Source organism: Pectinophora gossypiella, chromosome 15 (genome assembly GCF_024362695.1).
Source record: "Pectinophora gossypiella chromosome 15, ilPecGoss1.1, whole genome shotgun sequence".
Taxonomy (NCBI): domain Eukaryota; kingdom Metazoa; phylum Arthropoda; class Insecta; order Lepidoptera; family Gelechiidae; genus Pectinophora; species Pectinophora gossypiella.
Genome location: NC_065418.1, coordinates 5,641,648 through 5,655,212, shown reverse-complemented (window position 1 = coordinate 5,655,212; position 13,565 = coordinate 5,641,648). Strand labels below are relative to the sequence as shown.

At 34.5% G+C, this 13,565-nt stretch overlaps 1 protein-coding gene across 6 annotated transcripts in view; it reads right to left on the bottom strand.

Moving 5' to 3' along the window:
* The window catches only part of LOC126373089 (fasciclin-2-like), a 35,939-nt gene extending 22,625 nt beyond the window's left edge, over nucleotides 1-13,314 (bottom strand). For all 6 annotated transcript variants that reach the window (XM_050019080.1, XM_050019081.1, XM_050019085.1 and 3 more), the window contains exon 1: nucleotides 12,931-13,314. In XM_050019080.1, the coding sequence (XP_049875037.1) occupies nucleotides 12,931-12,997 (67 nt within the window). In that variant the 5' untranslated portion in view covers nucleotides 12,998-13,314. The remainder of the gene's footprint in view (nucleotides 1-12,930) is intronic.
* Between the last annotated feature and the right edge of the window lie 251 nt (nucleotides 13,315-13,565).

Genomic DNA, 13,565 nt, shown 5'->3' with positions numbered 1-13,565 from the left:
GGTTTTTATCTGCTATATTCATACAGCACCCTTCCTTCCTTCCTTTTATTCCTTTCTCACTACGGGTGGTCATCTTATACCGAATCGATAAAAAGGTAAACATAATAAAATGCGCCATAAAGCATTTATCATTGTTCGACCTACTATTTCGGACTTCATAAAGTCGCTTTTAGGTCAAGTGTGTCATAAATATGGAATGATGTTTTCGTGACTGTATTTTGTCGCTATTATTATGCAGGAAAACAACTGTGACAGATAGACTGACCAATTATAAGAGAAAACGGTCCATTACAAAGCTGAAAGCAGATACACATTCTTCCGAATCGAACGTGCTGACAATATTTTCAGTTTTGTATCATAGAACAGATAAGGCCGATAAGATTTTTGAGATGCCAGATTATAGCTAGGCTGAATGATCCCTTTTCACCGTAAAGTTTAACGGCCTCCGTGATCCAGTGGTTGAGCGTTGGGCTCACGATCAGGAGGCCCCGGGGTCGAATCCCGGCGGGGACATAGCACAAAAACACTTTGTGATGTACTTATTACAATATTTAAGACACACACAGATACAAGTGCACTGTTAAAAACTGATAAATCGAAACGAATTATAAATGATCAGTAGACGGGTCATTCCTATGCATATTAATTGTCAATTTAGGTGGCGCAACCGTATGTAGGTAAAGTAAACAGCATACAGTTGCAGTATTAAGGGTACATTACTTTGTTGCACAACCAATTTGTTGCCAGCAACCGAATCCCGAATTTCATGCTGGTGGCGCACCATGGTGTCCTAGTCAGATAGGGGTCTAAATGTGATAATTAATTCACAAGTCATAACAATAAAATTACATTTGACATTGGCCACTTGGTAATCAGCGTCCATCAAAATAAAACAAGAATAACTGACGCGTCATAGTTTTACATACTAAATAAACATTGTTATAATTACGTATAGTGTAGTTCGTGTGTGGTATTGTGGTACCTAGTATTGTTAAAATTACTATTTTGTAACGCTTAACACTCTAGCTAAGTGGAAGTGCTAGTAAGAGTAAAGGAAAAGAGTCAAACATTGAGAGTTATTGAGGACAGAAGAGGCAAAATGATTGGACACTTAATAAAACACGATGAATTTATTAAAAACATCAAAGAAGGGAAGCTGCAAGGAAAGAGAGGAAGGGGAAAACCAAGAATAGCTTACATGGAACAGATTAAAGAGAAGGCGAACGTCGTGTCTTATAAGGAAGTGAAGGAATTGGTCTTTGATAGACAAGAATGGAGAATGCTACACCGATAAGAGCGTGGCTCTTAAATTAGTGATGTGAACACTCTAGCTAGTTTATTATGCCTAATACTAAGTAAACGAGATTCAAAGAAATGGTGCAATGCCGATTCTGGAATAGATGTTGAATGTATAAATATATACGTAACTAGATTTCGCGTGGTTCGCTCGCAGCAAGCTGCTCGCGTGTCTTGTTTTCCCGCCATTTTTTTACCGCGATAGAATTTGACCAAGACTAAAATAGGTCTCGTGAAATCAAAAAAGTTCTAGGTGCTATAGTTTTGCCAGGCCGTAGGGTGTCTCCCTGATGCGGAGCAGTTTTCCAAGATGACGTTCCGATCATCAATTTTACCTCTGAGACATTTTCTGGAAAAACAAATTTTGTTTTTTTTTTCACCGGAGATAAAATTTGACCAAGATTTAAATAGGTTTCGTGAAAACAAATAAGTTCCAGGTGCGATAGTTTTGCCAGGCCGTAGGGTGTCTCGCTGATGCGGAGCAGCTATCGAAAACCCAGACGTATTTTCATACTCGACATGACGTTCCGATCACATTCCTATACATCATTTTTACCCTCGAGGCATTTTCAGGAAAAACGAAAATTTTGTATGGCGGCCATCTTGTTTTTCCGCCATTTTGATTTTTTATCACCAGCGATTGAATTTGACCAGGAATTAAGTAGGTTTAGTGAAAAAAAAAATGTTCTATGTTTGATAGTTTAGCCAGGCCGTAGGGTGTCTCCCTGATGCGGAGCAGTTTCTGAAGATAGAGAAGTACTTCCAAACTCACCAGGACGTTCCGATTACAACCCCATATACAGTTTTTACCAACGAAACATTTTCTGGAAAAACATTTTTTTGTATGGCGGCCATCTTGTTTTTCCGCCATTTTGATTTTTTTTCACCCACAATAGAATTTGACCAAGATTTAAATAGGTACTGCGAAAAAAAAATTGATCCAGGTATAATAGTTGCGCCAGACTGTAGGGTGTCTCCCTGATGCGGAGCAGTTTTCCAAGATCTGGAAGTTTTCCCATACTCACCGGGAGGTCCCGATTACACCCCCCATACATCATTTTCACCCCCCGACGCTCCTTCTGGGAGAACAACCCTGTCAGTGAGTCAGTGAGTGAGTGAGTCAGTCAGTGGGTTTGTAGCTATATATAATATAATAAATTCCCATAGAAGCATTAAAACACTGTAAGTTACCAAAATAATTATTTGTTTTAAGTTACTTTGCACTTACAGTCGGGCAATATCATGTACCCACTTTAGAACCCTGTCGCACTATCATATTTGACATTAAATGAGACTTACGGTTTAATTTGTCAAAAAAGTTGATGTGACATGGTTACAAAGTGTATACATATTAGTACTCGTGACGGTACATGCATTTTTTCATTTTTTTTCTATCTATAAGAAACCAATTTGCAGGATTACATTTGTTTAATAATGATAATTACCTAATTCCATTTTATTACTTTTATTTTCCGTTTCACATACTTAACTATCTAGACACGCGGTCGCGTGTCCAGCCAAGTTCAAGAAACAGAACTGGCGGGCCGCACCGTGTGTAATATTACACGAACCATTTGGAGCCAATTTTGACCCCCTCATAAATCAAAAACTATTCCACATAAACGTATCAAATTTGGCTTATATATTGACACTAACGAGATACATATGTGTTCTAAATTTCATAAGCTTATCTCAAACGGTTATTTAGATATTAATGTCGAAAAATCCTCATTTTTATCATTGACTGACTGACTGACCTATAGATCAAAACTCTAACCCAGTTCCAGATGACCTAGAGAGTTAAAATTTGGCATGCAGATAGGTAGTTACATGAATACAAAGGAAAAAATATAAAACTGGCAATTTTTAAATATTTAGATTCTATTATGAACTTAACTAAAATACCTAATGAAGAATATTACTAAGTATGCCAAATCGCTTGAAATGATGTCTCAGTAAAGCCTGTATGTATACAAATACACTAGTTTTTGTTGTACTCAAAAATACTTAGAAGTTTTGATTTTATAGGCACTCAAAGTTTCGAAAAATACCGAGTCCCGCTAACAGTCACGTGACCGCTTGTGACGTCACAACGCGCCGCGCGGGCCGCGGCCCTCATAGTAAGTAGGTATTAAGTCGCCAGCAGTTATAGTAGTAGCTTGCACAGTATTTGTTGTTTTCGTCCTAATAATAGTAAATATTATTCGATTAATAAAATGGATGAAGGATTCGAAAAAGGGCAATCGGATAATCTACCTAAATTACCTAGATGGATGAATGGTTGCGCATTATTTGTCAACAAATAGTGATATTGTTGCCGCCGAAACGCGAGGAATAAAAATGCAATGGTGAGTGAACTTTCCATGCTACTACTTATGCTTAATACCTAGTTTATCTATTCTAAATTGTTTTATCAAAACAAAATAGACACAGACAAGCGCCATCTAGCGCAAACCTATTGTAACAATTTAGTTTGGCTAGCTGGCTGCGTCAATATTTTTTATGATAGGAAATTGTAAAGTAGTAACCAAAAAAACCAACAGATGGCGCTGTTAACCAACGCCAAATAAATAGAGAGATATAAAATAGAGTAACGACGAAGGACGCATTTTATTTTCGCTCCCTAATAATTATTATATTGAACAAAGTCATACCAAATCTAGAATCTATTTCTTCAATAGGTAGGTACCCAACTTATGTGATAATGGAAGAATGTAACTCAAATAGTAGAAGTTAACCTACCATTATTTTTTTACGTTAAAGGCAACAAATATGTAGGTACCTATTATAGTTTTGTAGCTATAGTATGAATATATGTATAGGTAGGTACCGCTCTTCTTAGTAAATTTAAATGATACATAGGTACATACATTGATTTATTAGGTACAAGCTAGCTTCCGCCAGCACGCCAGCAGTTTCGCCCCCGTTTCCCTCGGGAACTGTACATACCTATTATGTGTTATTTCAGACTTCATTGAGATCCGTTCAGTATTTTTTTCGTGAAAGATAACAAACACACACGCTTACAAACTTTCGCATTTAAAATATTAGTAGGAAGTAGGATAGGTACCTACTTAGGATGTAGATGTAGTGGGTTGAATGTTACAGATGTACTAAACCTTATTTATTTGTATTTTTTCTACTTACAAAATACATAAGGCCATTTATTTTTATTTGGAACTTATTTCAGATCGGCAAGAGACAGTTATGGCGATGATGCTATTGTTTATGTTCAAGCAAGTAGGTGATGTATGTACGGTTAAATGTAGAATCACCACAGCTTATCAGTTTAGAATGCAATGAAAAGGATCAAGAAGTTTTAAATGTAGTATTTGGATTTAGTATTGGTTTTAGTATTTGGATTGGATATTTTTAAAGTATTTAGGTATCAATGATACGGGCGCGCGACTGTGAGCGGACTGAGCGAGTCAGACTGAGCGTGTACGATGATGTCACACACCGTAACCGGCGGCCTGCGTCGTACGATTACAACTTCTTTTACTTATAAATCGGAAACTAATTGACGTAGCGACGTTATTCTTTCACTAGTATTTTTTATTTTGGACAGAGAATAGGTATGGAGTGCTAATAATCAAAATTAGTTAACATTCTTCATTAGTGCCTGTACCTGAATCAGTAAGTAATCAAAACTCATGACAACCGATCTTTATGTGGTAGGTATGTGGATTAACTTAACATATTATAATCACGCCTACATGCCCTATCGGGGTAGGCAGAGTACTAAGTGATCATAGAATCACTAAGCTTGATGCCACATTCGACAAGTAGGTACTGTAAGGGTAGATAAGCAAGTTGGAACATGTATTGTGTTTAGCGGTGATAGGTTGTCAGCTTTTGGCCCACCATACAATACAACTCTCATCCATTTTCCTGGCTTTTTATTTTTTTTTAACTTAACGTGAATCTTAAACGAGTTTAATACCTACCTACCACCGAATTTTTTTTCACTTATTTAGGTAGATACCTACTAAGGCATATCCGTTTTAGTAGGTAAGTATCTAGGTATACCTACTTACTTATTTACAATTAAGAGTAAGTATCTATACTCGGTTTACATATTATTAACTGGGATTAATTATTATTTTTATATTTACCGCACATCAAATCAATAGTGTAAAATCATTATCATAAATAATGATAAAATAATACCTAAAAAAGTAATGATATCCAATCAAAAACATAAATGTGTAATGACAGCCAAGTTCAATACAATGATAAATGCCTTGGTTGTTGACTTCAACGACAAAAGAAGTGAGATCTAAATGGGTGCCAAGTTCAATGGTCAGTCCTGAATTTATTTATAAGTAATAGTATAACATAAAATATCTTCTTATAACATAAGATAATGTATTGTAGCCTAAGCTCTGTCTTGGCTAGTTTTTATAAACCTACCAACGAATTATTATGTTCGATCGTTAGTTTCTACCAACAATACGAATTTTCGGAATTATAAAATAAGAACCGACAGATACTTGTAGGTTTAGAACTTGCGAAGGCTATAATTCATATATGAAAACTAGCCAAGACAGAGCTTAGGCTACAATACATTATCTTATGTTATAAGAAGATATTTTATGTTATAATATTACTTATAAATAAATTCAGGACTGACCATTGAACTTGGCACCCATTTAGATCTCACTTCTTTTGTCTTTGAAGTCAACAACCAAGGCATTTATCATTGTATTGAACTTGGCTGTCATTACACATTTATGTTTTTGATTGGTACTTACTTACAAATAATCTTGTCATTGTTAATCATGAACTAATTTGGCTATAATCTTTAGTGAATCTCCTGTGTTACTACTTACGGAAAAGTAGTACTAATCTTTTGTAATACCTTTGGATTAGACGTTAAAGTAACTACAATTTTTGTTCAAATACTTACTACCAAGATTATCAGGATAATCGTGTCCAAACGAATAAAACCTCGCGAAGCACTTACTATAATTAGGTAAACTATTCAACACCGCGGTAAGGAGGCCAATATTGGTTCCGTATTACGCTTTAATTGGGGCGTGTTCCAGGGAACCGGGGTAAAATTAGCTCCAGGAACAAATAATGTATTAGTTGATTAAGTAAATTAATAACTAAAATTCGTGGCATGCGTATAGACAAAACAATTTGGCGAGGTAAGGGTAAATTCGTACAACCATGAACTATTTAATACGTCCCGCACAAGACGAAGTTTTAGTCTAAATTCGAAACGTTACGGTAACTCTGAAGAAAAGAAAAACTAAATAAAATATGCAAGGAATGCATAATTTTCTTTGAATAATATTTGGAGGTGCGTGTGGGCCACGTAAATAGTTCTGTAAATATTAAAATTTATGCATAGCGCACATTTTGCATGGGACTGGTCAAACAGTATAGCCTTCCATTAGCACTTCATTGTTTGGCCGAGTAGTGAATGCCATACGAGTTGAATTCACATTCTGTTACTTAAATAAAAACTTAACATAATCATCCGACTACATCGACTTCCTAAGGGCGAGATTTCCAAACCCAATAGTAAAATAATAAAATAATGGAGTTTGGATTTTAAAAGAACATTCGGTTTTTATGCAAAACAAAACAAGCCAAAAAATAAAACTAAGGTGACGGAAAAATCTGTAATACTAATGCGAGTGTATGTTTTTGAGGTATTTTTCTAATTTTTAGCCGACTGCGGCGAAGCAAAAAGAAAGATCTGACCGCTATGTATGTATGTGTGTATGCACGTCTGTTCACCTAACTTTTAAAACAGCTGTCAGAATTCAACAAATGAGGTGTCATTAGAAGTGTCTTGTGATTACAGGCTATGTTACGTCATGCTATATTCAATTTGTTGCCCTTTATATGACTTAAACTGAGAACGAAAAAAAATCAAATGGTATTGTTTTGGGTATCAAAAAAAGGGGCTTAACTTGCACATTTTAAGAGGTATATATTACTAGCTTTTATTTACTGGTTTACTTGTATTTACCCGATAATTATGTTGAATTGATAACATAACTTCTCAGACATGTTCCGGATAGGTTTTATCTCCAAATCTTGCATAAACATAACAAAACATAACAATAATGCTTGTTACCTTTATATTACCGTTACATTAATAAACAAGACCCCTAAAATAATATAAATAAAAATAAAAATGTATAATACTTCTTAGAGCGTGATTTTTCCGTAGTTGGGTTTTAGTGTTTAAACTTAAACATATTCACGGTAGGATAGATCATGCACTGGATTAATACTAGGTTACTACTTTTTATCTTTGATAAATACATAGGGTTCTTGTGGGATAGGTAATTTTTACACCCATCGCGAACAACATTATTACTCATAATAGCTAAACGAGCAACTCCAAACCTAATTATTTAAATAAGATTATGAAGTTACTTACATCAGGAGAACATAATACGAATGTCTCTCTTGTTCACTTTTACGTAAATCTTTTATTTTACAAATTCTGAAAATAAACATGGTTCAGCGTACTGTGTAATTTTTCACTGCTTTCGGAAGTACCGTCGTATTTAGTCAATTGAATAAATACGATGTCTGTCGCCGGGTTTAATCTTGAACTTGGAGATAATATGGGTCAAAAACCCTTGATGCACGCAATTTAAGTAAAAAAAAAACCACCAACGCGCAATGGAGAACCTTGGTGGAGTATGCTTCATACCTCCTCAAAATTGACGGGAGGCCTGTACCTGGGCGCAGTGGGACGTATATGAACGTAACGATTTGATATATCTTCTATTTATGCAATCGCGTATAAGTCGCGATTGAGAGGATGTTTTATTCAGATAATTTTTAGTTTAGTTGTATTGCATAATGAGCTACCGTGTAATTTAGATACATAAATTTTTTGAAACCGAATTCGTATAAAAAAAAACATATTTATTTCCCAAAAAGGTACAGAGAGTAACATTAGTAACGTCTGCTACCAAACTAGGAATAAACCATGTATCTAATCTTGAAATCTGTTATTCAAATTCTTACGTCTTTTTTTAGGTACGTACAACAGGTTCGCGTTTCGCCACAATTTCACTTGTTGGTAAGTGACGATATTTATATTCCTATCCTTAATTGCACACCATACAATATAATCACAGGTTTATACAACATAACAACAGCATTTAAAATTGACCCTAGTTCATTTCTAACGGCGTTTAACGTCCGACAACCGTCAAATACAACATAGAAGAAACTCTTTATCCAAATACATGATAATTATAGTACGTAAACTTACTTATTTGGCAGCACCATGACACATTGGTATATAGCAATGTTTACCAATGTGTTCCTCAATAGGAACACATTGGTAAACATTGGTAAAGAATAGATATTCCTATTGATATCAATAGGAATATCTATTCTTTATAAATGAAACAGCGTTTGAAAATTGATCGAAGTTCATTTCTAAAGCCTATTGACGTCTCACATGCGTCAACTACAACATATATGAAATTCTTTACCCAAATACGTGATATACAGTATACGTAAAGTTGTCCTATTTTGTAGCACCATGACACCAATATGGCGCACAATTCCATAGCTGATGCGTCATGTTTTAACAAGCTCAACTAGCTGGTGGCCGAACCAGTAAATTGACGGTTGATACGCGTCTAGTATTATGTTACTTTTTAATATTCATTAATGCATAGTTATATAATATGTCTACGCGCTACGTAGATACCGATGCATTGTTACGACGGGCGTAGAGTTATGATATAAATATAGTCGATATGAGCAAAGTGTTACCTACGTAGATAGGCATGTGTAGGTGGAACATTGATTTTAAAAATAATCATTATCATAAAGAATCTATACCTTCAATTAATGGATTTAACGTGTACTGTTTTAATAGCTTATTTTTAAATAGACGTGATAATCAATAGTCAAAGCTGTAAAGCTTTAAAGAAAATTGTTAAAATAGTGAATATATCTATATTTATTTTCTTACTATATTTTATTACATAGTAGGCTCGACCATTATTTATAGATACGGCGATACGGCTCACCATCTATCAACACGGTCTAACAATAAGCTTGGTTAATATGAACCTTGGGTATTCAATTCATCTTGCGATGGATGTACCTCTGACTACCCCAATTGGGCACAGAGTCATGAGTTTATGTCATGTTTATTTTATATAAGATTAAAAGAATGAAACAGTTTAGATTGAATTAACGGAAAACCTATTATTGTTCATATAGAATATATATATATATATATACTAAAAAGCCCATTAACGATAAGAGTACAGTCATGAGCAATATATGATGTACCCACTTTAGGACTCTGTCGCACTAACATATTTGACATTTAGTGAAACTTACAGTTCAATTTGTCAAAAAAGTTAATGTGACATGGTACCAAAGTGTATAATACACATTAATGCTCGTGGCCGTACTATAAAAGCAAAGTATCAACTAAGAAGCCCTACATACCAATATTTTGATTAGGACATCGCGTGATAGTTCCATGATGACAATTTAAACATCGACTTCTGTAATAGACAAGAGAAACGAACGAACATTGAGCACCTATTTGTTGCAAGAGCGGATATATTTTAACATTACGACATAGTTGTTTCATGCCGGCATCTGTGTTCCCTAATAGTTACAATATAACTTCTTTTTTGTAGAGTCATTCACTGAGAGAACCGTTTCGACAATTAAAACTTAGGATTCTTCAAGGTCAATGTTAATAAACATTTAAATTTGTAAACTTGCCTTTGCTTTCGGCCATGACTTTACTTCAAATTAGGTAAACAGTCACGCGAACGCGACAAATAAAATCAATAATAATGGAATTCGGATGCCTTCAATTACTTGAGACAAATCACGACATGAAGTCGTCTCTATTACTTAACTAGAAATGAGAAGACGGAGTTGAAATAAGACGAAGTGAGTCAGAATTTGACTCAAGTAAGATAGTTAGTCACAATTAGTGACAGGAAGTAGGAAATAACTAAAATTGCTTCGCTAAACTAGACGGCATAAAAAAAGTGAGTGTAAGTCTGTGCCTAAAAAGGAAACAGTATTTTTACAAAATAATTCTATTAAGCATCCTTTTTAAGAGAAATGCCTTGGTATTTCACTTGGATTTACGTCTATTTTTTGGAAAGCTATTTCGTAACTATACTCATAACGGCACTCTAATTGCCACGAACTTGAATGGTTTCAGTAGAACTACTCATGACATAACTCGAATCATAATTTCAACGTTGAATTTTTACAGCGAATTCAGTTCATTTTTTGATACTCCGGAATATCGTTCACTTTTGAGTTACACACAACTCAATTTCCTATTTCAGAGTGAAAGATCCAAAAGGCATAAATGGTTGTTTCTACTAGCAGTATGACGGACGGGACGCAACGTCAGCATATAGCACAATTCACTTACCAGGCCACGTTTCACTGGAAAATGTGAATATAGGAGAATATTCAGACAGTTCTAGGATGGCGCATTTGTTAGTTATTGTTATTGGGAATTCATATTGTTTCGAATTGTGTCCTTTGTCAAAATGCAAGCGCCATTACCGTTCCGAGATAGAGTTCGCACGAACAAGGAAGGACGATTGTAAAACAAACGAAAATGATTGAAACTGTTTTGAATTTCACTTTATAAAGCAACGATAAGTTTACGCAGTTTTTGTTCTACTGTTTATATCAACAAAGTTACAAATCCAACATAACGTAGAAGTCTTAACCTCTTAAGACCGAGATTTCCAGACACAATAGTTAAACAATGGGGTTTCGATTTATAAAGAACATTCGGTCTTAGGAGGATAAAACTCTTAAAATATTTTATAATCTCTTGTTTTCTATGTAGATATAATTATGTCAGGTCGATTTCTTTCACCTATTGCAATTATTTTTTCCATTTAAAAGGTAAGGATGACAAAGTAAAGTGGAAACACTATAAATACTATACCTACGGACGTTTTAGTCTAAATTTTGGTTACTATATCCACTTATTTACCCAAAACTTTCGTTCGTAATAAAAGTAGCCCATAATTTAGATGTAGCTAAAACCAGCTTCATGTTTTGGTACAATTTGTAAAGATAAAGGTCAAAGTAATGAAGCAACAACGATGTTTTATTGTCGTTTCTGTAAATGAGGTTATTTTGATTAAAAGGGTTGGCGGAAGCCCTACTAACGCTTTGTCCATATTAAACCCAATCAATATGAAGCTAAAACATCTCACCCTAGTGGAACACCCTGGTGAAACTAAAGAGGGGTGAGAATACAGGATATATTCAGAAAGTAAAAGTGTAAAAAAGTAGTTACTACTAGCTTTGCCTCTCATTTATATCAACAGTGGTTACATGTAGCCAACTGAGACATAGATACTTGTCGGGTGTATCATTTTAAAGGTGCCTGTCTACGTTTCCACCTAATTTAAGCTAACCAATACCTAGGAAGCTATTGTAAAATGGATACATATATTATAAAATACAGTTCCAAATTGTCTAGAGAATTCATATTTCTATTGCACAATTCCTAAAGAATTACAGTCAATTAGAGGTTTACGACGACGTCTGTTATGAAACAACACGGCTTGAGAAATGCTCGAGTCCGAAGAGCTCTCAGGAGAAATTATTTTCCATTTAAACAAACATGCTTCCCGTTTTCTTAGATTTTTATCGTGAATTGTGAGGGAATTTTCTGAAGTAAGCAACACTTTTACTTCAAAACCTTTCAAATTATTTTTCATACATTTCAAAAGCTACTTTGGAATATTAAGATATTTCAATACTATGAAATCATTAAACAACTCCCCTTGACTAATAATATTATCGCATGTAAATCTATATTTAATTCACGCCTTTAACTCCTTCTAGGATGGGCAGAACGGCAAGTCATCACAATAAAACTTGTAGCTATTAAAGGTACTCTTATGAATATTTCACTCTAGTATGCAATCATTACGACTTATTTTTGAGTACCTATTTATTTACTGTAAAACGTTATTATGTTGACCGTGATGAGATGTGACCTAATTGTTAACAGCCGGTGTACACACAATTACGAAATGACTAAAATGCGAACAAAAAGTTTGACCTTGTGCATATATTACGTTGCAACGTATACATAACTATCACGGTATACCTAATAGGATAATTGCGAAAAAGAGAGAGAAATGTCATTCCTAATTCTAAATTCAAATTATATATTTTTATTGACCTTTGCAATGTGGTGCAATTATTATAGACGATGTTCATTACCTACAAAGTCAAGTCAAAGTCATCAACATTTTTGTCACACATAATAATACACAGCAGATTTTGACAAAAATATGTGAGCGTTTTGATCTGCATGTAGGTAGGCATACCTATCTATAGGTATTGGAACGCAAATACCAAGACTGGCTGCAATTTGCCTTTAAACAACTTGATTTGGTTTTGTTCCTTCAAGGCGTTTATACTTTAATGTTAAAATATTATACTTACTTTATTATTAGCTATATAGATTCATTTTGGTATGAAAATACAGAATAAAAAACAAAAAAAAATAATACGTACTTCCATCCAGAAAACACACAAAAAACAAATTATACAAATGCAAAACATTAAATGAAAGTAAAATACTTAGGTTTATTTTATTAACTTAGATCAACTCACCTTTTACAAACAACGCTGAAATTATCGCCAACAAAAATGAAATGCTGAGTGTCTTCATTTTGATCATCGATCAAACATTGAAATCCAAACACAAACTCAATAAATTAAACGAATTAAAATTCAAAACCAAAAACAAAATAAATTCAGAAACGTCGTTCCCGCCTTTTTATTACTCTTAAAATGTGTTCAAAAGTTTGTAAACGAACGAGACATGATGCCGCCTCTCGACTGTTGTGAGAAGTGCGTTCAAAAACAAAAGAACTTGCGGCTTTTTGTTTTTAAATATGCGTTCAAAAAGTTCGAAACAAAATAGATGTGTTCTGTTATTTGGAATGATTGATTGGACAACCGTGTAAGCGGGCCGCGTATCACGACTGACGTTTGGTCCGCGTATGGCTGAATTGAGTCGAGTATGTCAAGTAAACATCACGATTATTTTTAGAAACTTTGTATATGCCGCCTAATAACGAAATTTCAATGGAATGTCATATTTTCTTGGGCGACTCTGATGTTAAATTATTTTGTCTAAGATTGTGATATAATAGTAATAATAAATAATTTTGAACGTAGGTATTGTTACCATATTAGGCGCGGTGGTGGTGGTGGCCCAGTGGGACAGTTCAACAGCTTTATTG